The sequence below is a fragment of the Balaenoptera borealis genome (assembly GCF_965194805.1).
Source record: "Balaenoptera borealis genome assembly, chromosome: 21".
Lineage (NCBI taxonomy): Eukaryota > Metazoa > Chordata > Mammalia > Artiodactyla > Balaenopteridae > Balaenoptera > Balaenoptera borealis.
In genome coordinates, this window is record NC_138880.1 from 6,017,826 (window position 1) to 6,043,753 (window position 25,928).

The window sequence follows — 25,928 nt, forward strand, 5'->3', positions numbered from 1 at the left end:
CAAATTATAGACATTATATCATTTCGTGTCTAAGCATTTCAATATATATTGCTAAATGGCCAAAAAATATAATCACAGTATCATGATCATGGCTTAGAAATTAACGATTTCTTCTATCACCCAATATTCAGTCTGTGTTCAAATTTTCAATTGTTTCATGAGTGTAATGAGTTTCCTTACAGTTTGTAATCACCTAGAAAATAATGTCCACGCATTGTTTGAATCAGCATACAAAAGATCTACTCATTGAATTGGCTCCTTCCCTACTCGATTTTATTTAGTCTATGGTTTTTAGTACCATGTTGATGCTGATAACTCCAAATTTATATTTCTTCTCTTGCACTCTCTTAGGCAGCCTGTGAGATGGCTACCAATGTTTCCCACATCCTGGTAATCACGCCCTTGTGTAATCCCCTCCTCTTAAATGTGAGCTGTGTTTTATGGTTTGTTTCTAGTGAATAAAATGTGGTCAGGATGATGGGATGTCTCTGGTGAGATTAGGATACAGAAAGACTGTGTCTTTTGTCCTGGGTGCCCACTTTCAGTCTCTCTTTTTTGAGCCCTTGTTCTGAGGGAAGCAAGTTGTCATATTGTGAGTAGCCTTATGGAGAGGCCTGTGTGGCATGGAACTGAGCTTTCTCATTAACAGCCTGGAAAGACCCAACGCCTGCCAACAGCTAAGTGCATGAGCTTTGAAGTGGATCCTATGCTAGTCAAGCCTTGAAATGGTTGCAGCCCTGGCCTACACTTTGACTGCAGCTTTGTGAGAGACACTGAGCCAGAGGCATTCAGTTAAGCTGTGCCCAGATACCTGACCTAAGGACACTAGTGATTAATAAATGTTCATTATTTTAAGCTGCTAAATTTTGGGATAATTTGTTATGCAGCAATAGATAACTAACACAACATCCTTCAGCCTATTCTCAACATAAAGTTTTCTTGTTAAAATCTAAGTCAGCTCATGTCCGCCCTCTGCTCAAAATCTTGCAATGGTTTCTTATCTCACCAAGAATAAAAATTAAAGTGCTAACTCTGACCTGTAATGCCCTACAGGATCTCAGCAGCTTGTCTCCTCTCTGGCCTCAGCCCTTACTCTCTTCCTCACTGCTCATGCTACTCCAACAGCAGTAGCTCCCTTGCTGCTTTTCAAACATTTCAGGCAGTTCCTCCCAAAGACCTTTACACTTGATACTTTTTCTTCCTGGGATGGTCTGCCAAAGATATTCATTTGTTCCCCTCCTCACCTTCTTCAGTTCCTTGTCCAGATGCCATCTTCTCAGTGAGCCCTATTTAAAACTGAACTTCACCTTCATCAGCCTCTGTTCTAGCACATGATTCTATGGGCTGGTGGGGCTGTTGTTCTGGTTTGAACTGGCTTAGGTAATCTGTGGCTCGTCTGTGCTCTTTCCTGGATCTGTCCTCAGCTCCTGAGTTGGTTGGCAGCTGGATGATCCAGATGGTCTCACGCACTGGTCTGTCTGTTGGACTGTGTTCAGCTAGGGTGCCTTGGCTCCCTTTCACATAGTCTCTCACCCTCCTGTAGGCTAGCTCAGGCTTGTTTACATGTGCTTTCAGGGTTCCAAGGCAGTGAGAGGGCAAGCCACAGTGCACAAGCACTTTTCAGGTTCGCTTCTGTTACATTTGCTATTGTCTAGTTGACCCAAGTAAGTTACATGGCTAAGTCTAGAGTTAGTTCCTAAGAAGTATACCAATGGGAAAGAATACTTTCTATTGTATCTATCACATCTGATTTCTGTTTTAGAATTTTTCTAGAATCTCTCAACAATGATCACACTTCCATCGTTAGCTTATCTTCCAGAAAATTGTTCGAGACCTCTTAGCTGATGATAGCATCTTTCCTTTGTCTATTTTTAGAGGGTTTTCACTGAGAGAAGAGATAAACATGTAGTGAGTCAGCCACCTTCAATCATAAATCATATTATGGATGTTAATCCTTTGGCTTTTATACTTTGTATTTTCTTCCAATCTTTCCTACATCTTTAAAGATTTTAAAAAGATTTCTATGTATGCAAATATGTTTATCTTTTCCTTTAAGACTTCTGGGCTTTGAATCTTAATCGATTTTGAATATATATGTATTTATGTACATATTATATAGAGAAACATATAAATAAATTTTATTTATTCTTTTTATATATATATATATACACACATATGTATGAATCCAACTTAATTAGTTTTCAAATGGATATTCAGTCTACCTGCCACTATCCAGTGACTATATTTCCCCCAGTGATTTGAAAGCCTACCTTTTCATATATCCTATTTCATTAAATTTTTTTGATGATGCCTATTTCAGTTGATTTAATTATAGTAGTTTAGAGTTTTCCTATTGATTCTCTAAGTACTTTTAAGTAGATAGTTATATCATTTGCAAATAATGACATATTGTTTTTTCCTTTCTAACATTTATGCCCTTCTTGTTACCATTTTATCATATTAACTAGGGCATTCAGAACATTTTTGAAAATGGCAGTGATAATAGACTTTGTTACCTAGTTTTATTTGAATTTCTCTGTACTATTCCATAATTTACAATTTTTAATGTTTGCTTTTTGATACTTTTTCTAGTTAAGGCAATTTCCTTCTATTTCTAGCTTACGTCCCTCTATCTTTGTCAGAAAATTTTGGTCAATTTCTTTTTTTTTTTTTTTTTTGAGCATGTGAACTTTAGAATCATCTTACGTTGTTTCAAAATACTCCTGTAGACTTTTCCATTGGATTTCATAAAATTTATAAATTAATTTAAAGAAAATTGCTATCTTTATGTTCCGAGAACTGGATATAGCTTTCAATTTATTTGACTTTTTTTATGAACCATTTTAGAATTTAAAGTTTTTTTAAAATTTAAATTATATATATTCCTTTAGGAATTTATTTACATGGGTATTTTACACTTTTTGTTGTTATTGTAAATGGTTATTTTCTAACTATTTTATTTGTGTATAGGGAAATGATTGGTTTATATATTAATTTTGTTTCTAGTCACATTACTAAATCCTCTTTTTAAAATAATAGTTATGATGATTCTTTTGGGTTTTCCAGATATATAATATCACATACAAAAGAATGTTAGGATCACAAAACCTTAGAAAGTACCAAAGAGTCAGGTTTAGATGCTACATAGATGCTACAATGTGGCTAGGGTCACAAGCAGGGAAGAATATCTAGTGATACTGTGGGAACTATACCGGAAGAGTATTCTATTGAAAATACCACTATGGTGTTTGGGCTAGGCAGCAGAATGTCTGTCCCAGCAGTCCAAAAGGACCAGATAATTCTATTACTACAAATGTCAGACGGACCAGATATTCACACGTGGCTGCCATCTGACAATGCTCACTTCTGCAACTAAGTCTTTTTTGGGTGTATGAATAGCAGGAACTAGTAACATGCCACCACCTTAATTGCAGTGGAGTCTGGTATAGAGTTGTTAGGTTTCCAATGTCTAATAGCACAGGGAGACAAGGTAGAAATAGTTTGAATGATTGAACCTCTCTACAGTATCCCACAGTCCACCTCTAGATGGGCTACTTAACATCCATATTCACCCTTCTTAAGGTTGGTAACATTCTTAAACTTTCAAGAAACAACATAATAACTTGCTTCTGCCTCATTTAATGTAATCAGTTCTTATACAGGAAAACTAGACATGTAAGTGTACCACGTGAAATTCTAGTTATGGGGAGAATTTACTTCGCTCTATTCTCTTTCAGGGCCAACTATCTATGAGTTTTTAAGATTATACCTGTGGACTTACTTTTGTGTACTGTTGGCATATCATACATCTACTTTCCCTCCTTCAGTTAGCTGGTCATAGGATACCATAAATGTAGGTTTTAAGAAATGATGGAAATGTGATAGGAGTAGGCCTACTGGAGTATTAATCACCTGGTTATGCAACTTAAAGCTTTTAGGACCTGTTCAAACCCAACCATATATATATATAACACTTCCATTTGATTAGTACTCCTGCAAATGCCTGATGATGTCAGTCTGTGAAGAGTGGTTCAGGTTGCAAGATCATATAGTCTGAAGATCACATGGTCTGAATTTTAGCCTCTATCAGAGCCCGATAGTGAGCTACAGGCTTTCATAAAAGAAATATACTTACATACTATATTAGATTCCTGTGGCTGCCATAACAAAGTACCACAAACTGGGTGGCTTAAAACAACAGAATTTTTTTCCCCTTCTGGTTCTGGAGGCCAGAAGTCCAAAATCAGGGTATTGGCAGTGTTGATTACTTTTGGAGGCTCTGAGGGAGAATCTGTTCCATGCTTCTCTCCTAGCTTCTGATGGCTGCCAGCAGTCCTGTGCGTTCCTTGGCTTGGAGACATGTTACTCCAGTCTCTGCCTCTATCTTTATATTGCTGTCTCCTCTGTGTGTCTTTTCCCCTGCTCTTACTTATAGGATATTAGTCATTGGATTTAGGGTCCACTCTAATCTGGAATGGTCTCATCTTGAGATCCTTAACTTAATTACACCTTGCAAAGACCCTTTTTTCTTTGCAGGGTTATAAGGTTATAGCCACAGGTTCTGAGTGGACGTATCTTTTGGGGCACCATCATTCAATCCACAGCATATACCAATGAGGGCACGTCTTTGCTTACAAACCTCAGGAGACTCTGCTGTGATTCTCCTAGAGGGGCTTAACACAGGCTCTGTCACAGACCCTAAGTGTAATATAGTTTCTCCTGGTCATAAAGGAAAAACAGTAGAGCTCCTTGCACAGTAGACTCAGGTAGCTGAGGAGTCTAGTACTCTGGCATCTTACAAATCTGGCAGCCTATGGTTTGTTCAGTAAAAATGGTCAAAGCAGCATAGCTACATATGATATATATTGCCTCCAAAATCCAAAATGGTCTACCAAGTGTTCTGCCTCTTACCATTTATTATGGAGGATATTTTCAAGTGTGGTTTAGACCACTAGACCATTATAGGTGGATTTGTGTGTGTGTGTGTGTGTGTGTGTGTGTGTGCACGTGTGTGTTAAGACTCTGGCACACCTGCTTCTTCAAGGCATCTAATGTACCTGCTACTTCAGGTCTTTCTCTTAGATGATATGTTAGTTTCCTATTGTTGCTGTAACAAGTTATCACAAACTTAATAGCTTAAACAACACAAATTTATTATCTTACAGTTCTGTAAAATGGGTCTCACTGGGTAAAATCAAGGTGTTAGCAGTGCCCTGTTCCTTCTGGAAGCTGCAGGAGACAATCTGTTTCCTTGTCTTTTCCAGATTCTAATGGCTGTTTGCATTTTTTTGGCTCATGGCCCCTTTTCTCCATCTTCAAACTCAGTGGTATTGGGCTGAGTTCTTTCCACATGGCCATCTCTCTGGTTCTCTTTTCTGGCTCTTTCTTCTACTGTTCAGAACCCTTGTGATTAAATTAAGACCACAGTTAACCCAGGATAATTTTCATATTTTAAGGTCAGTTGATTAGCAACCTTAATTCTGTTTTGCCATGTAACCTAACTGGTTCTGGGGATTAGGACATGGACATCTTTGGGGGCATTATTCCATCTACCACAGACAGTGAGATTTTTAGGGTCCAGGTAGAAGAAGAACCAGATGATAAAGATCTGAGGCATCTGAGGCAATATGATTGGTGAAGGTATACTGTCATCACTACTAAGCAAAAATGGAAACTTGCTCCTGGAATATCCTGCTTATTGGGATAGAGAAAACAGTACATTTTTCTATCAGTGGCTACATACAGGTGCCAATGCCTGTGTTGATTTGGTTCAGTAAAGAGACCATATTTGGAACAATATTTGTTATTGCAATCATTACCTGATTACACTTAAGACAACTCATTGTCATTCTCTATTGCTTATCTATCATTTGCACAGATCAAACAAGTAAAATAACAGAAATCATTGCCCTTGTATATACTTTCTTGGTATAGAAGGATTTTTGGTTTAATGTTTTGGTGATGGTGCAGGCGATATTCAGAGGTTTCCATTTGGCCCTCCCTACCATAACAATCCTCATTCTATGGGTCAGGGAGACAGATGGGCATTCCACAAGTTACTGATTATATCTATTTTGACACACTGTTCCATAATTGGGCAGATTATGATAGGATGAACTTGTAGACCCATGAGTGTGTTCATGGATGTGAACCTAATAATTTCCATTCATCACCTGACTTCTAATCATATATCTTTTCCCGAAGTGGACCACAGTCTTATTTTAGTACTCAGAAATCATCATTAGGGGACTTCTTCAGTGGTCCAGTGGTAAAGAATCCACCTTCCAATGCAGCGGACGTGGGTTCGATCCCTGGTTGGGGAACTAAGATCCCACATGCCGTGGGGCAACTGAGCCCATGAGCCACAACTACTGAGCCCGCACGCCTCAACTAGAGAGCCCACGTGCCATAAACTACAGAGCCCGTGTGCTCTGGAGCCCGAGTGCCACAACTAGAGATAGAAAATCCACATGCCACAACTAAAGAGAAGCCCGCACGCTGCAACTAAGAGCCCGAGCGTCACAATGAAAGATCCTGCATGCCGCTATGAAGATCCCACATGCTGCAACCAGACGCAGCCAAAAAAAAAAAAAAATCATTATTAGTTTAAAGCCAGTGTTTAATATTCCACCAGAGGTCCGAGTAATTGGGATTTGATTTTGTGTATCCAATCTGAGAATTTTTCTTTTGTTTTTTTTTTGATAACAGAAAAATAGCTTATTAATGTATACAGCATGCATCATGGGAGAAACTTAAACCAAAAGTAACTCAAAATGGCAGCTTTGAGTTCCAGCTTATCTTCAACAAAAAACATTAAATTTGTAGAGAAGTGACAGACATAGGAAGGCAGTTTTAGGCTTCCAAGGGCAGCAAACTGGGAAGGTAAATATATGGGTGAAAACTAATGAGGTAAAGTTTTTTCGTAGATTCCTCTGGTCCCGCCTCTGGGCTGATAAGAGTCTGTCTCCAGTATGAGAGTTTTTCTTTAGGTTGGTCACTTCATCCTACTCACATTTACTGATATGACTGAGATATTTAATCTTAGTGCTTCTTATTTATATCATACTTTTCTGATTTCATGCTTTTCTTTTTTGGTAAATGTTTTCAACATAAAAATATGTGACTTTTCATTTATTTTCTGGATGCCTTGTGTTTGTATGCTTTTTTTTTCTTAATTTGGAATATTTATAATCTGTTTTATATAATAGATTTAATTTTTTATTTAGGTAGTAACTAGTGATTCCTCACTGTGAGTGTAAGGAAATTTATTTCTTACTACTTCTTTCCACCTTGTGCTCTCCTCTTTATTATATGACTATAGCTTTAAAAAATCTTAGTTCTTTTATACCATTAAACAATATGTTTCTACTTTTACCACTTGATTTTCAGCTTTTTAACATTTTATGGAACCACACTGCAATAAATTTAAGGAAAACAGTATTCACATATGGTATTTCTCTTCTTCTGCTAACCTTCCTGACATTGAATATGTTGTTATGTCTTTATCATCATAGTTTATAACACTTGCATCCTATTAAATAGTGATGATTCCCACCATTGTTTTGGCCTTTATACTATATTTAAGTTTATTTTAATGCTCACAGCTAGGCCTTTTACCTCAACTCTATTGATGCCTTTATTGGGAGAAGTCTGCCTGCCTTTTGTTACAGGCACTTGTGAACTATTTTCCTTGAGTTTTTGCTTGTAAATAGCTGTCCCTTGCCTGTATATTTGAATGACAGTTTTGCTGGGTATAAAATTCTTGGGTCCACACTTTCTTTTCCTGAATATTTTTTTAAAGACATAGTTCTTCAGTTTTTTAACATTGAATAATGTTTTTAAAGAATCTCAAGCCAACCTGCTTTTCTCTTCTTATGCCCAATATGATTTTCTCTTTTCCTTTTTGCTCATATGCCCATAGGATTCTTTCTTTACCTTAGACATCCAATGACTTTAGTAGAATATGTCTCAGTTTTAATTAATTGTTATCAGTTATTCCTGAAATGCAGTGTACTTTCTATTGTTTCAAATCTTTTATTTCAGGAAAGTCTTCTTGAAGTATATATTTGATTATTTTTTAATTCATTTCTTCGCTTTTCTTCAGGAACAGCAAATTTTGTGTAAGTTGAATACCTCTCCGTGCCCCCTTTTAGTCTTTCATAGCTATCTTATCTGTTTTTAAACAAAGTGTTCTCAAGATTTTTATAGGAGTACACAGTGATGACTCATATTTGCATAAGCAAGTTTTATAAAAGAACCTGAACAAATGTTTAGTCAAGTTTAAAACACAGTTATTAACTGTTTTTTTTCTTTCTTCAGGTTTTCAAAATTCATTTCTACAAATTATATTTCCAGAGAAAATCCAAGCAAATACAAGTGATAATTCAAAAGTAGAAAATGTAAGAGATTTTCCATAATGTTGTTATATGAAATTTCTTATTTTTATTACATAGCAGTGAAATACATCAATTCCATTATAGTATGAATATAACTAACCAATATTACTACTGATAAGGAATTTAAAGTTTTGATGGTAAAAGCAAACATATAAATCAGAATGTTCTAATTTGTCTAACGTTTGTCATTTCCTCATGGTAAAACCATTTTTTAAAGTTCAAAGAGAGAATATAATGTAAAAGAATTAGGGTCTTATCTGAATAGTATCTAGATGATTCAAATGAAGAGAATAATTTTCTCCAAAATGGTTAAGGAGAATCTGTTTTAACTAAAACCTGCTTCCTTAATCTCTACCCTTGTACCTACCAGTTCTCAGAGAGTATAAACCCTTTCTTCTATTATTTTTGTTAGAAAGGGCAATATTTCATCTTATTCATTGATTTATTTAACAGATATTTCTCTGGACTTGTGTGCATAACTACATGCTAAGAGCCTTAGGAGATAAAAAAAGAAATACAAAAAAGCAAGCCTTGCTTATAAGTGGCTAATCTTTTGATAACACTTTATTTTTACCAGTTTTAATGAAGTATAATTTATACACCACAGAATTCACCCATTGTAAGTGTACAACTCAATGATCATTAGTACATGAATAGAATTATGTAAACGTTACCACAATCCAGTTTTAGAACATTTTGATTGCCTTAAGTTCCTTCCTGCCTATGTGCAGTTTTTCTCTGCTTCCATCCCCAGCCCTTGGCAACTGCTGATCTGTTTTGTGTTTCTATAATTTTGCGTTTTCTAGAAATTTCATAAAAATGAAATATGTGCTATGTAGGACTTTGCATTGAGCTTCTTTCACTTAAGATTATCCATTTTGAAACATTTATCAATATTTCATAAATTTTTTATTTCTTAATAGATGTGGATAACACATTTTGTTTATCCATTTACCAGTTAAATTCAAGATTGTTTTCAGATATTGACTATTTTGAGTCATTCTACTATGAATATTTATGTATAGACATATAGTTTTCTTTCTCTTGGGTAGATTCTTAGAAGTGAAATTACTGTGTCGTATGGTAGGTTTATGCTTATCATAGTAATAAACTGCCAAACTATTTTCCATAGTGACTTATTAGTTTACATTTCCCATCAGCAATATATGATGATTCAGTTTTTCCACATACTTGTCAACACCTGATGTTGTCTGTTTTGATTAAATTTATTCTAATGGGTGTGTACTGATATCTCATTGTAGCTTATATTTGTATTTCTCTAATGAAAAATGCTGTAGAGCATCTTTCATGACCTACTAGCTATCTAAATACCTTTTTGGTGAAATGTGTATTAAATTATTTGCCCATTTTAATTTTTTAACCTATTATTATTTTTAACATATTTATTGGGCTATAATTAGTATATAATATTATATTAGTTTCAGGTGTACTATGCAGTGATTCAGTATTTTTTTACCAATATTTTCAGATTACCACAATAAGTCCAGTTACCATCTGTCACCCTACAAAGTTGGTATACAATTATAATTATTTTTTAAAATTTATTCATCCTGGTATATATGTATGTATTTATTTACTGAAATATAGTTGTTTTACAATATTGTATTAGTTTCAGATGTACAGCATAGTGATTCAGTATTTTTACAGATTGTCCTCCATTATAGGTTATTACAAGATAATGGCTATAATTTCCTATGCTATACAGTGTATCCTGTTGCTTATCTATTTTATACATAGGAGTTTGTATCTGTTAATCCCATATCCATAATTTGTCCCTACCTGTTTCCCTCTCCCCTAGGTAACCACAAGTTTGTTTTCTATATCTGTGAGTCTATTTCTGTTTTGCATATACATTCATTTGTATTTTTTAGATTCCACATATAAGTGATATCATAAGTATTTGTCTCTCTCTGACTTATTTCATAAGCATAATATTCTCTAGGTTCATCCTTATGGCTGCAAATGGCAGAATTTCATTCTTTTTTATGGCTGAGTTATATGCCATTATATATATATATATATACTACGTCTTCTTAATCCAGTCATCTGTTGATGGGCACTTGGGTTGCTTCCACGTCTTGGCTATTGTAAATGGTGCTGCTATGAACATTGGGGTGCATGTATCCTTTCAAATTAGTGTTTTGTTTTTCCCAGATATATACCTGAAGTGGAACTGCTGGATCATACAGTAGTTCTATCTTTAGTTTTTTGAGGAACCTCCAACTGTGTTCCAGAGTGTCTGCACCAATTTACATTCCCACCAACAGTATACAAGTATTCCCTTTTCTCCACAACCTTGCCAACATTTGTTATTTGTAGACTTTTTGATGATAGCCATTCTGACAAGAGTGAGGTGATATCTCATTTTTGTTTGTTACAGTATTATTGATTATATTCCCTATGTGTACCTTACATCTCCTGATTGATTGATTGACTGATTTTTAAATTGCAGTATAGTTGATTTATCATATATTAGTTTCAGGTGTACAACATAGTGATTCAATATTTTTATAGATTATACTCCATTTAAAGTTATTACAAAATAATGGCCACATATCCCTGTGTTGTACAATATAACCTTGTTGCTTACTTATTTTATGCATAGTAATTTGTACTTTTTAATTCCATACCCTTATCCTGCCCCTCCCCACTTCCTTCTCCCCATTGGTAACCACTAATTTGTTCTCTATATCTGTGAGTCTGTTTCTATTTGTATACATGGTGCAATCACCATGGAATACAGTTGGAGATTCCTCAGAAAAACTGAAAATAGAACTACCATATAATTAAGCAATTCCACTTCTATATACATATCCAAAAAAACCCCTGAAAACACTAATTCGAAAAGTTACATGCATCCCAATATTCTTAGCAGCATTATTTACAATAGCCAAGATATGGAAGCAACCTAAGTGTCCATCAACAGATGAAGGGATAAAGATATATACACACACACATACATATACATACAATGGAATATTATTCAACCATAAAAAAGAATGAAGTTCTGACATTTGCAACAAAGCAGATGGACTTAGAGGGTATTATGCTTAGAGAAATAAGTCAGTAAGTAAAGACAAATTCTCTGTGTTATCACTTATATGTGGAATATAAAAAATAAAACGAATGTCTGTAACATTGAGTGTATAACAATGATATCTCATTGTGGTTTTGAGTTGCATTTTTCTGATGATTAGTGATGTTGAACATTTTTTCATGTGCCTATTGGCCATCTGTAGGCCATTTTTGGAAAATGTCTGTTCAGGTCTTCTGCCTGTTTTTTGATTGGGTTGTTTGGGTTTTTTTGCTATTGAGTTGTATGAGCTGTTTATATATATTGGATATTAATCCCTTATCATGTGTATCATTTGCAAATATTTTCTCCCATTTACTAGTTATTTTTTCATTTTGTTGATGGTTTCCATTGCTGTGCAAAAGCTTTTAAGTTTAATTAGGGTCCATTTGTTTATTTTTGCTTTTGTTTCTTTTGCCTTAGGAGACAGATTTGAAAAATATTGCTATAATTTATGTCAAAGAGTGTTCTGCCTATGTTCTCTTCTAAAAGTTTTATGGTTTCCAGTCTTACATTGAGGTCTTTAATCCATTTTGAGTTTACTTTTCTATATGGTGTAAGAAAATATTCTAATTTCATTCTTTTACATGTAGCTGTCCAGTTTTCCCAACACCACTAATTGAAGAGACTGTCTTTTCTCCATTGTTTCTTGCCCCCTTTGTTGTAATTAACTGTAAGTTCATGGGTTTATTTCTGGGCTGCTCTCACGCATTGATCTATGTGTCTGTTTTTGTGCCAGTACCATGCTGTTTTGATTAATGTAGCTTTGCAGTACAGCTTGAAGTCAGGGAGCATGATACTTCCCCCTCTGTTCGTCTTTCTCAAGATTGCTTTGGCTATTCGGTGTCTTTTGTGGTTCCATATAAATTTTAGGATTATTTGTTCTAGTTCTGTGAAAAATGTCATGGGTATTTTGATAGGGATTGCATTAAATCTCTGGATTACTTTGAGTAGTATGGACATTTTAACAATATTAATTCTTCTAATCCAAGAACACAGGATAACTTTCCATTTCTTTGTATCGTCTTCAGTTTCCTTCAACAATCTTTTATAATTTTCAGAGTATTTTCACCCCCTTGGTTATGTTTATTCTTAGGTATTTTATTCTTTGTGATACAATTTTAAACACAATTGTTTTCTTGCTTTCTCTTTATGATAGTTTATTATTAGTGTGTAGAAAAGCAACAGATTTCTGTATGTTAATTTTGTGTCCTGCAACTTTACTGAATTCATTTATTAGTTCTAATAGTTTTTTGGTGGAGACTTAAAGGTTTTCTTTATATAGTATCATATCATCTGCAAATAGTGACAGTTTTACTTCTTCCCTTCCAATCTGGATGCCTTTTATTTCTTTGTCTTGTCTGACTGTTGTGGCTAGGACTTCCAATACTATGTTGAATAGGAGTGGTGAGAGTGGGCATTCTTGTCTGGTTCCTGATTTTAGAGGAAAGGCTTTTTGCTTTTCACCATTGAGTAGATGTAAGATGTGGGTTTGTCATAAATGGCCTTTATTATGTTGAGATATGTTCTCTCTATGTCAACTTTGCTGAGAGTTTTTATCATGAATAGATGTTGAATTTTGTCAGATGAATTTTATGCATTAATTGAGGTGAATATGTGATTTTTATGCTTCCTTTTTGTTAATGTGGTGTATCAGATTGATTGATTTTCAAATATTGAACCATCCTTGCATTCCTGGACTAAATCTTACTTGATCATGGTGTTTGATCCTTTCTGTATATTGTGTTTGGTTTGTTTGTATTTTGTTGAGGATTTTTGCATCTATATTCATCAGCGGTATTGGGGTGTAATTTTCTTTTTTGTAGTGTCTTTGGTTTTGGTATCAGGGTGATGATGCTCTTGTAGAATTAATTTGTGAGTGTTCCATCCTTTTCATTTTTTTGGAATAGTTTGAGAAGGATAGGTATTAACTCTTCTCTGTATGTTTGGTAGAATTCCCCTGTGAAGCCCTCTGGTCCTGGAGTTTTGCTTGCTGAAAGTTTTTTAAAATTACAAATCCAATTTCACCAATAGTGATCTGTCTGTTCACATTGTCTATTTCTTCCTGACTCAGTATCGGAAGCTTGTATGTTTCTAGAGATTTGCCCATTTCTTCTAGGTTGTTGAGTTTGTTGGCATATAACTGTAGTATTCTCTCTCTTATGATTTTTTGTATCTCTGTGATATTGGTTGTTATTTCACCTCTTTCATGCCTGATTTTGTTTATTTGGGTCTCCTCTTGTTTTCTTGATGAGCCTGGCTAAAAGTTCATCAATTTTTTATCTTTACAAACACCAGCTCTTGGTTCCTTGATCCTTTCTTTTTTTTTTAAATCTCTATTTATTCCTTCTATGATCTTTATTATTTCATTCCTTCTGCTAACTTTGGTCTTTATTTGTCCTTCTTTTTCTAATTCCTTTAGATGGTAGGTTAGGTTGTTTGTTTGATGTTTTTCATATTTTTTGAGGTCAGCCTGTATTTCTATAAACTTCCTTTTAGAACTGCTTTTGCCACATCCCATAGATTTTGGAAAGTTGTGTTTTTGCTTTCATTTGTATTGAGGTATTTTCTGATTTCTCTTTGACTTTTTCATTGACTCATTGGTTTTTTAGTAGCATATTTAGTCTCCATGCATTTGTGCTTTTCTCATTTTTCTTCCTGTAATTGATTTCTAATTTCATAATGTTGTGGTCAGAAAAAATGCTTGATATAATTTTTATCCTTAAATTGTTGAAATTTGTTTTATGGCCTAGTGTGTGATCTGTCCTGGAGAACATTCCATCTGTGCTTGAAAAGAATGTGTATTCTGATGATTTTGGATAGACTGTCCTGTAGATATCTATTAAGTCCAGCTGGTTATTATGCCATTTAAGGCCACTGTTCCCTTATTTTTTCTGTCTGGATGATCTGTTCATTGATGTAAGTGAGGTGTTAAAGTCCCCTACTATTATTATATTGTTGTTAATTTCTCCCTTTATGTCTGTTAATGTTTGCTTTGTATATTTATATAAATATAAAATAATAAAATATATAAAATTTATATAAAAACATGCACCCAATACAGGTATTAGGTGCATATATGTTAATCAGTGTAATATCCTTTTCTTGTATTGATCCCTTTATCATTATATAATGCCCTTCTTTGTCTTTTGTTTTAGACTTTGTTTTAAAGTCTATTTTGTCTGATACGAGAATTGCTACCCCCCACTTTCTTGTTGTCACTATGTGCATGAAATATCTATTTCCATCCCTTCACTTTCAGTCTGTGTGTGTCTTTAGCTTTGAAGCAATTCTCTTGTAAGCAGCATATAGATGGGTCTTGTTTTTTTAATATAGTTAGCCACCTTATGTCTTTTGATTGGACCATTTAATCCATTGACATTTAAAGTAATTATTGATAGATATGTACTTATGGCCCTTTTGTTACTTGTTTTCTGGTTGTTTTTGTAGTTGTTCTCTGTATTTCTTCTTTTCTTTGTTTCTTCCCTTGTGGTTTGATGATTTTCTTTAGTGTTATGTTCGTGTTCCTTTTGCTGTAGTTTTTGTGTATCTATTGTAGGTTTTTGATTTGTTGTGACCATGGGGTTCATATATGTTGACCTATAACTCTACTTTTTTTAAACAGGTAGTCCTTTAAGTTCAAACACATTCTTAAAGAGCTACATTTTTTTACTCCCCTCCCCCACATTTTTTATTATTGTCATATTTTACATCTTCATGTTTATCCATTACTGATTATTGTAGTTATGTTTGATTTTACAGTTTTTTGTCTTTCAGTCTTCATGCTAGTTTGTTTAAGTTGTTGATCCTCAGCCTTTACTAGTGGGATTTTTCCTTTCCTGTAGATTCTTACTTCTTATTACAGCCTTTCTTTTTCACTTAGAGAAGACCCTTTAACATTTCTCTTACGGTATGTTTAATATTGATGAGCTCTTTTAATTTTTGCTTGTCTAAGAAGTTCTTTATCTCTCCTCCAATTCTAAATGATAATTTTGCTCTGTAGAGTATCCTAGTTTGCAGGTTTTCCTTTTCAGGACTTTGAATATATCATGTCACTCCCTTTTGGCCCACAAGGTTTCCACAGAATAATCAGCTGATAGCCTTATGGGAGTTCCCTTGTGTATGATTCTACCTTTCTCTCTCTCTTTTTTTTATTAGGTATGTATTTTATACATATTAGTGTATATATATCAATCCCAGTCTCCCAATTATCTTTCTCTTGCTGCCTTTCAAATTCTCCTTTTATCTTAACCTTTTGCCATTTTAATTATCATATATGTCTTGATGTAGTCTCTTTGGGTTCATCTTGTTTGGGGTTCTCTGTGCTTCCTGCACCCGAATTTCTGTTTCTTTTTCAGGTTTGGGAACTTTTCAGCTATAATTTTCAACCCCCAGTCCCTGGCCAGAATCCCTTTATAATTTCAGTTTGGGTTGTTTGTTCCCTGGCTCTTGAGATACTACTGCAAGAGTTAGTAACCTTCTCTGGAGAATTGCCTTTCAGTTATTGAGCTGCCTGGGAGTTACTCGACCCCATCCCCCAGGGTAACCCTTCAGCCAATGCCTAATTGTTACATGGGTCTAAAAGCCCAGCTCCATTGTCTCAGGTGGGAAAGACTCTGAGGCACAATTTTTTTTTTTATTGGAGTATAATTGCTTTACGATGGTGTGTTAGTTTCCACTTTATAACAGAGTGAATCAGTTATACATATACATATATTTCCATATCTCTTCCCTCTTGCATGAGGCACAATTTTTACTCTAGAGTTCCCCCAAAGTATCAGGCTAAGGCTAGAATTTACCTGAAATCATATCTTCTTTAGCTTTATCTTCCTCCCTATTTTGCTTCTCTTACTTCCTTGCAGGTTCCTCCAGAGAGTGCTCCCTAAATAAAGCACTGACAAAAGTATCCTCATTTCAGACCCTGCTTCTAGGAAACCTGACACTAATTGACTAGTCCGTAGTTTTTATTAAACAGAAAGATAAATTCTCAGTGTAGGTCACTGTAGATTCAGATAAATCTACTTCTTCTGAGGCCCCCAATGCTTAAAGGTCTACAGGGTTTCCAGACCTTTACTAAAATATGTTTTGTGAAGATGAGTGATATTTTTTTTCCTGGAATCCTATGATTTTTTTATTGAAAATTAATTTCTATTTGAGTATAGTTGATTTAAAATGTGTTATTTTCTGCTGTACAGCAAATTGAATCAGTTATACATATATCCTCTCTTTTTTAGATTCTTTTCCCATATAGGTCATTACAGAGTATTGAATAACATTCCCTGTGCTATACAGTAGGTTCTTATTAGTTATCTGTTTTATATATAGTAGTTTGTATATGTCAATCCCAAGCTCCCAATTTATCCCCCTCTTCCTCCTTGGTAACCATAAGTTTGTCTTCTATATTTGTGACTCTCTGTTTTGTAAATAAGTTCATTTGTACCATTTTTTTAGATTCCACATATAAGCAATATCATATGATATTTGTCTTTCTCTGTCTGATTTACTTCACTCAGAATGACAATCTCTAGGTCCATCCATGTCATTGCAAATGGCATTATTTCGTTCTTTTTTATGGCTGAGTAATATTCCATTGTATATATGTACCACATCTTTATCCATTTATCCATTGATGGATATTTAGGTTGCTTCCATGTCCTGGCTATTGTAAATAGGGCTGCAATGAACATTGGGGTGCATGTATCTTTTTGAATTATGGTTTTCTCTGGATATATGCCCAGGACTGGGATTGCTGGGTCATATGGTAGCTCTATTTTTAGTTTTTTAAGGAACCTCCATACTGTTCTCCATAGTGGCTGTACCAATTTACATTCCCACCAACAGTGTAGGAGGATTCCCTTTTCTCCATACCCTCTCCAGCATTTATTGTTAGTAGATTTTTTGATGGTGGCCATTCTAACAGGTGTGAGGTGATACCTCATTGTAGTTTTGATTTGCATTTCTCTAATAATTAGTGTTGTTGAGCATCTTTTCATGTGCCTCTTTGCCATCTGTATATATTCTTTGGAGAAAGGTCTATTTAGATCTTCCACCCATTTTTTGATTGGGTCGTTTGTTGTTTTGATATAAAACTGCATGAACTGTTCGTATATTTTGGCAATTAATCCCTTGTCAGTTGCTTTGTTTGCAAATATTTTCTCCCATTCTGTGGGCTGTCTTTTTGTTTCATTTATGGTTTCCTTTGCTGTGCAAAAGCTCTTAAGTTTAATTAGGTCCCATTTAGTTTTTTTTTTTGTTTTTATTTTCATTACTCTAGGAGATGGATCAAAAAGATATTGCTGCAATTTATGTCAAAGAATGTTCTGCCTCTGTTTTCCTCTAAGAGTTTTATAGTGTCCGGTCTTACATTTAGATCTTTAATCCATTTTGATTTTATTTTTGTGTATGGTGTTCGAGAATGTCCTAATTTCATTCTTTTACATGTAGCTGTCCAGTTTTCCCAGCACCACTTATTGAAGAGACTGTCTTTTCTCCACTGTCCACTTTGTCATAGATTAGGTGACTCCAGGTGCATGGGTTTATCTCTGGACTTTCTATCCTGTTCCATTGAAGATGAGTGATTTTGGAACCATATGAGTGAGTGAACAGGAAAAGTGTTTTCTGAAAGTGTTGAAATTATTGTAACACTTTACAAATAAAAGTTCCAGAAGGGATTGAATTTCTTAATCATTGAAAGCTTGTTATTAAAAATTAAAACACATATTTGCTGGTATTATTCAATAAATTCTCTTATGGCCTCCATTGATCAACCCCTCTACATTCTTTAAAGATCTAGCTAATTTTCTGTACATAGTCTGCAGAGAGAATGCATGTCATGCTACCTCTCACGGTATAGTTAGAGGGAGTATATCTGGTATACTAACATCTTAATAATTATTATGTTTTCATTTTGAGAAAAATATTCATCCAAGAACTACTCTGGGGGACCTGTGCATCAGGTCCACTTTAGAAAGAGATAAAAATTCTCCAGCATCTCTGTTCAGTTAATACATTCAGATCTCTAAGGGGAATTTTTTTTCACTCATGTAAATTTTACAGCTAGGACATGTTGCTGCTTCAGTATCAGTATCCTATGTTTGGTATTTCTGCCTTATATCTGACATATACCTGTTTTGCTTCTTTCTTCAATTTATTTCTGGTTTTACTTAAAAAAAACTTTAAAAATTTTGGAATGATTTTAGATTTATGAAGAACTTGCAAAGATGCCACCTTGAATTCCCATATATGTTCACTCAGTTTCCCCTAAAGTTAACATCTTATATAACCAAGTTGATACATTTATCAAAAATAAGAAATTAACATTGATACCTTACTATTAACAAATTATAGGATTTATTTGCATTTCACCAGTTTTTCCACTAATGTTCTTTTCCTGTTCCAGGATCTAATTCAGGATACTACATTGCTGTTAGTTTTTATGTCTCCCCAGTCTCCTTTGCTCTGTTTTTCTGTTTCATGACCTTGTCATTTTTAAAGAATATTGGTCAGATATTTTGTAGAACGTCCCTCAATTTGGATTTCTCTGATGTTTTATCATGATTAGACTGAGGTTATGAGTTTTAGGGAAGATTACCGTAGAGGTAAAGTGCCCTTCTCATCACATCATAGCAGCAGGTACATGGTATCCACTTGACTTAATAATGCCAGTGATGTTAACCTTCCTGTTTCATTTTTGATCATTTACTAGACCTTTTAACAACTTGCCTTATTATTTTTTGATTTGTATTGTCTCCTGGTTGCTTCTTATTTTCACAGATCCGTAAAGGCTTATCTTTTTTTGTGTTGTGGTATTTGTGTCTTCTTGGTTTTTATATGCTTTAACTAAGTTTTCTTTTTAATGATGTTCTAACTCTGGCTTTTCACATGTTCTCTTTTGCAAGATAAAATCTCATCACTTAGGTTCACTGACCAACTGATATTGCAACTCATTGCCATCCATGTTTTAACTTGAGAATAATTGGGATGGAGTAAAAAAACTATGCCAAATTTTGTTCAAGGGTCTTCTGTTTAAAAATATGGGAAGCAGGCCATACATTTCAGGAAAATGGTTAAAATAAATAATTTTTTGTGCCTAATGGATTAAGTTAAGCTTCACTGATGTAGAGTACCTTATTATCCCAATGATGCTACCTGAGTAGGCATTACAGCATGGCACATCGCCTCTTCTTTTAGAAGAGTTTAAAATTCAGTCACATATAGATTTCTAGTGCTATACAACTCCTCAGATTGGACTTGTTTTTGTGGATATAGTAAGAATGGATAATATAATAAATAAATATTATAATTTTTGATATATTATTGCAGATTTTAAATCACACATAGTCTGAGACATTTTAAGCATTATATGGAGGGATTAGTCAATGTAAAATTGTTGATTCCCTTCTTCTATTACATTTATCTTCACTCTCAGTTGTTCTGGATTCTCTAGGAACAGGTATCCTATATTATTCCAATAGATGAAAAACCGTATACCGTGCACCTTAAGCAAAGGTAATTTTTTATTCTTTACTTTTAGATTTAATTTGATTTATATGAATTTATTTACTTATAATAAAAATAGAGTATTAAAAATAATGTACTTGTTATTAAAAATTTTAGTTGTCTCAGATGAACAGATGCTCTCCTGTGAATTAATTTTTTGGTCTTAATGCCTCATAGTCTTTTGTGAATAGGGGGGTTAGGAACAGGAAAAATAGGGACTTGTCTCCTGAAGATTAATCTATATGATTTTAAGTTGGCAGAACCAGCAGGACCTATATAATCAGGGCAGGATGTGATAAGAAAGAAGTAAGTCTGTAACTGTATCAGTTAGGGTTTGATCAGGGAGGCAGGCTCACCACCAGGAAAATGAAATAAGGGATTTAATATAGAAATTAGATCATACAGTGTTCTGGAAACTGGTGAATAATTTATGGAAAATAGTACCAGCTACATACCATGTCTAAGAGAATTGTGAACATATTTTAAATAACTTTCTGTAGGGTTTAATTCTCTCTTGGAAACCCAGTTGAGAAAGGCTGGCTTGGAAGCAATTTGTAACTTTCAAGAAGTAGATTTCAGTTAAATTTTGGGTGTAGAACTAGACTACATGGTATTAAGGAGAGGTGAATTGTGAGAAACTGAAAGTATTAAGTGAAAATGACTTTTTCAGAAATGTTCGGCAGAGAAAAAAAGAAAGAAGAATATGAATGCTTTTTAAGGAAGAAAAAACAAAGTATTTTGGCTGAGAGGAAGTTTCTTAAAGAGAGAACTATAAACAAGTGATTGATTGTGTTGTTAGATGCCAAAGAATGGCATTGAGTAAAAGAAGTGTTAACCTACTCCTTTAGACAGAAGGGAAGAATAGTAAATGACAACTCAAAGAACTTTCCAAGTGCATAAGAGGGAAAGAGAGAACTCACATTGTATTTGAGTATCTTATTGAAACTATAAGCAATAGTAAGAAATAGAGGGACTGGAGCTTGGGAGATGGATAGAGCATGTTACTCCGTTTTTGGAAATTACCTGTATAATAATTAGGACACCATGACTATAGGATGTCATAGGAAGCTATTGCAAGAAACTTATATGGGAAATAATGAGAAGTATAATTATGACCATGTAGGATTTCTTTTTTTTTTTTAAGACATAACTGAGGTGGCAGAAAAAAAGATTAGATAACAGATTGGACATAGTGGTAGCACAGATTTGGTGGGGCAGTGAAGGAGAAGAGCACGTCTGCGTCAGGGGATATCCAGGAGAAATGTCCAGTGGCAGTTTGATTGATTGATTGATTGATTGAAGTATAGTTGTCTTACGATATCATATTATTTTCAGGTGTACAATATAGTGATTCTATATTTTTATACATTACAAACCATATAATTACATTATATTGACTGTATTCCCTGTGTTGTACATTGCTTCCCTATGACTTACTTATTTTATAACTGATAGTTCATACCTCTTAATCCCCTTCACTTATATATTAAAGGCCATTTATGACAAACCCACAGCTAACATCATACTCAATGATGAAAAGCTGAAAGCTTTTCCTCTAAGACCAGGAATAAGACAAGTATGCCCCCTCTCACCACTTTTATTTAACACAGTATTGGAAGTCCTAACCATAGCAATTAAAAAGAAATAATATGCATCCACATTGGAAGGGGAGAACTAAAATGGTCACTATTTACAGATGGCAGGATAACATAGAAAACCCTACAGACTCCACCAAAAAGCTATTAGAACTAATAAATGAATTCAATAAAGCTTCAGGATACAAAATTAATATACAGAAATCTGTTGCATTTCTATACACTAATAATGAAATATCAGAAAAAGAAATCAAGAAAACAATCCCATTTACAATTGCATCAAAAAGAAAAAAATACCTGGGAACAAATTTAACGAAGGGAGGTGAAAGACCTGTACTCTGAAAGCTGTAAGACATTGATAAAGAAATTGAAGAGAACACAAATAAATGTAAAGATATACCATGCTTATGCGTTGGAAGAATTAATATTGTTAAAATGTCCATACCACTAACCAAGGCAATCTACAGATTCAGTCCAATCCCTATCAAAATACTCATGCATTTTTCACAGAAGTAGAACAAATAATCCTAAAATTTGTATGGAACCACAGAAGACCCCAAATAGCCAGTTATATTTAGTTTAGGTCATGAGAGAGAGGTGTGGGTTTCAGAGCCATCTTTTTTATATGGGTATAAATGAGGCACCAGAAATGAACAAGATACAGAGGTGGGGGTGAATATTAATGATGAGAAGGAAAAACAACCAGAATTGAAGGCCATGGAAGCATTTAAGTGAAGAAGTAAGGATCCAGATGAAGGGACTTATAAAAGTAGACAAAAAGATATGAGGGAAACCAGAGGTAAATTGTATGATTGAAGTTGAAGTGTAGATGTTTTAAAGAAGGGGAGTGTGGTCAACAGTGTGTTAGAGTAGTTTTACTTGACTCAAACTGCTTTTTGGATTTAAAAACAAGCGGGTCATTAGTAATCTCTACGGCATCTGTTTTAATGGAGGATTCCCAGCAGAAGCTAGACTGGGTGCTCTAGTTACATTACATTGGATTGAGGAGTGAGCACCAGGTGAGAAAGCATAAGTAAAATAGCATAGTAAGGACAGGGAATGATACCAGAGAAGGTTGAGCTTAGACTTGTAGTTTCAACACCTATGTTCTGGTTAGTATGACTTTTACAGGATACTCTTCCACTTCATTATAGTAATATATATTTATGATAGTAAAATTGAGAAAGAATGAAAGAATAGGGAATTCCCTGGTGACACAGTGGTTAAGAAACCGCTTGCCAGTGCAGGGGACATGGGTTCGAGCCCTGGTCTGGGAAGATCCCACATGCTATGGAGCAACTAAGCCCATGCGCCACAACTACTGAGCCTGCGCTCTAGAGCCCGCGAGCCACAGCTGCTGAGCCTGTGTGCCACAACTACTGAAGCCCACACACTTAGAGCCTGTGCTCTGCGACAAGAGAAGCCACGGCAATGAGAAGTTCACACGCCGCAATGAAGAGTAGCCCCCGCTCGCCACAACTAGAGGAAGCCCACGCGCAGCAACGAAGACCCAACGGAGCCAAAAAAAATAAATAAATGAATAAAAATTTAAAAAGAACGAATGAAAGAATAGAAAACTCTCATAATCCTACACCCATTTCATATCTTTGTAAATTTTAAAATGCTTTTCTCTCGTCTTGTAGTCTCTTATTTTTTAAAGGAGTATAAGATAGGAAACTTATTTTGAGTAAATGTTTATTGCTTTGAATAAAGATTACATACAGGTCAAAGGAAGATACTACCTTTGTCAGGGATTGGCAAACTTTTTCTTTAAAGGCCCAGATAGTAAATATTTTAGGCTCTGAGGATGATAATATCTTTGTCAAAATGACTCAACTCTGCTGTTGTAGCGTGAAAGCTGCCATAAACCATATATAAGTGAATGGGTATGGCTGTGTTCAAATAAAATTTTATTTACAAACGCAGAAGGTAGGTCAGATTTGGGTTGAGGGATTTAAGTTTGCTGACTACTGCTTTACATGTTTCGAAAAGAATAACTTAAAATTCTCTCATTCTTTTTTTATATTCAGATTTTTTTTAGCAGATCATTTCATGGTTTATTTGTATAATCAAGGATCTGTGAATTCTCATTCTTCAAATATTCAGGTAAGATTTAAATTTTGTATTTCAAAGATTTTTAAAACCCTTTTTACATTGAATACTTTGCTAATACAGAAGACTCTATTCACAGGGGAGGTATTTACAGTGGTTTTTTTTAATTTATTTTATTTTATTTTTTATTTTATTTTATTTTTGGCTGTGTTGGGTCTTCATTGCTGCGCGCGGGCTTTCTCTAGTTGCGGTGAGCGGGGGCTACTCTTTGTTGCAGTGCGCAGGCTTCTCATTGCGGTGGCTTCTCTTATTGTGGAGCACGGGCTCTAGGGTGCGCGGGCTTCAGTAGTTGTGGCACGCGGGCTCAGTAGTTGTGGCTCGCGGGCTCTAGAGCGCAGTCTCAGTAGTTGTGGCGCACGGGCTTAGTTGCTCCACGGCATGTGGGATCTTCCCGGACCAGGGCTCGAACCCGTGTCCTCTGCATTGGCAGGCGGATTCGTAACCACTGCGCCACCAGGGAAGGCCACAGGGGATGTATTTAAGTGATCCACTTATGCCTCATTTCACCCATTATTAGGATTTCTTGAAGTCTTGGTAAATTAAAGACAAACTAGATTGACTTACCTTCTACTCTGCCTAGAACATAGGCACAATTTAATTAATTAATTAGTTTATATTTTGTTGAATAAATGAATATACATTAAATAATAATAAAAACAGGTACAAATATTATTGAATCTGAAATCATAGATTGAAATCCTTTCCTTTTACTTTAGTCCCTATCTCATCCATCAATGAATCATATTGACTCCACCTTTCAAATTATGTACTAAGAATCCACCCTCTTCCTCTGTCTCTATCTGCTGATACAACTGTAAACAAGTAAACATCATATCTAGTTTGGATTATTGCTATAACTTCCGGAATAATCTCCCTGCTTCCACACCTTGCTCACCTCCTCAGTTAGTTCCCAAAATGGCAACCAGATCAATCCTATTAAAACCTGGTCAGATCATGTCACTTCTCTCTTCAGTAGCCTCCATGGGATGATTTATCATTCACAAAGTGAAAACCAAAGTCATTTTAGTATCCTACAGGCTTTACACAGTCTGGTTCTCTTTACTTCTATGACCTCATTTCCAGTTATTCTCTACCTTGCTTATTCTGTTCCAGTCGTGTTGGTTTCCTTGCTATTCTTCAAACATACCAGACATGTTCTCCTTTCAAGAAATTTTCACTTTCTATTTCTTCTGATCCAGATGTTTGCTCTTTCCCAAGATACAGTGTTTTTCTCCCTCATTTCCTTCAGGTCTTTGCTCAAAACCATCCTATTAGTCCTTGACTAACCCCTATTTTAAATGGCACTCTTAGCCTTATTACTCTCTTACCTTACCTGTTTTGTTTTTCTCCATAGTGGTTATCAATATATGATGTACCATATATTTTATCTATTTATTTTCTGTTTTTTCAGTGCAATATAATCTTCATTTCGCCAGAGGTTTTGGTCTGTTTTATTCAATGATGCATCCCTAGTGCCTAGAAAAATGCCTGGCACATAGCATATAATAAAAATTTGTTGAATTATTGAAATATGTTACTTCACTTCTATTGGAAAGGACCATTATTTTCCTTTTATTGCTCCTTCTTTCTCCCCATAGTTCTAACATAAAGGCATGTGTTAATAAGAAAACATACATAGATTTATACCAAAATTTATAGCACTATCTTGGAAATTATATAATTTTCCTTTTTTGTCTGTGATAATGTTTTCTATGTCTCTATGTTAATTGTACTGTGGTCAGAGACTGAACTTGGTGTGATTTCAGTCCTTTACAATTTGTTTTTGTGTTTCATGGCCCAGAATATGGTTTCATTTTGGTAAATGTTACATGTTCTTTAAAAAGAAAGTGTATTCAATGGAATATTACTCAGCTATAAAAAAAGAATGAAATAATGCCCTTTTCAGCAACATAGATGGACCTAGATATTATCATGTTAAGTGAAGTAAGACAGAGAAAGACTAATATCACATGATATCACTTATATGTGGAATCTAAAATAATTATATAAATGAACTTATTTATAAAATGGAAATAGACTCACAGACATAGTAAACAAACTTATGGTTACCAGAAAGGATAGCGGTGGGTGGAGGGGGAGATAAATTAGGAGTTAAGGATTAACATATACACATGACTATGTATAAAATAGATAAATGACAGGGACCTACTGTACAGCACAGTATATTCAGTGTCTTGTGATAACCTATAATGGAAAAGAATCTGAAAAAGG

General features: G+C 34.8%; 1 protein-coding gene across 1 annotated transcript in view; it reads left to right on the top strand.

The window, feature by feature from the left end:
- Nucleotides 1-25,928, top strand: part of ADAM32 (ADAM metallopeptidase domain 32) — a 203,511-nt gene that overhangs the window by 10,199 nt on the left and 167,384 nt on the right. Inside the window, exons 2-4 of the mRNA XM_082374769.1 lie at nucleotides 8,320-8,399; nucleotides 19,937-19,998; nucleotides 23,615-23,690. Coding sequence (XP_082230895.1) covers nucleotides 8,320-8,399; nucleotides 19,937-19,998; nucleotides 23,615-23,690 — 218 coding nt within the window. The remainder of the gene's footprint in view (nucleotides 1-8,319; nucleotides 8,400-19,936; nucleotides 19,999-23,614; nucleotides 23,691-25,928) is intronic.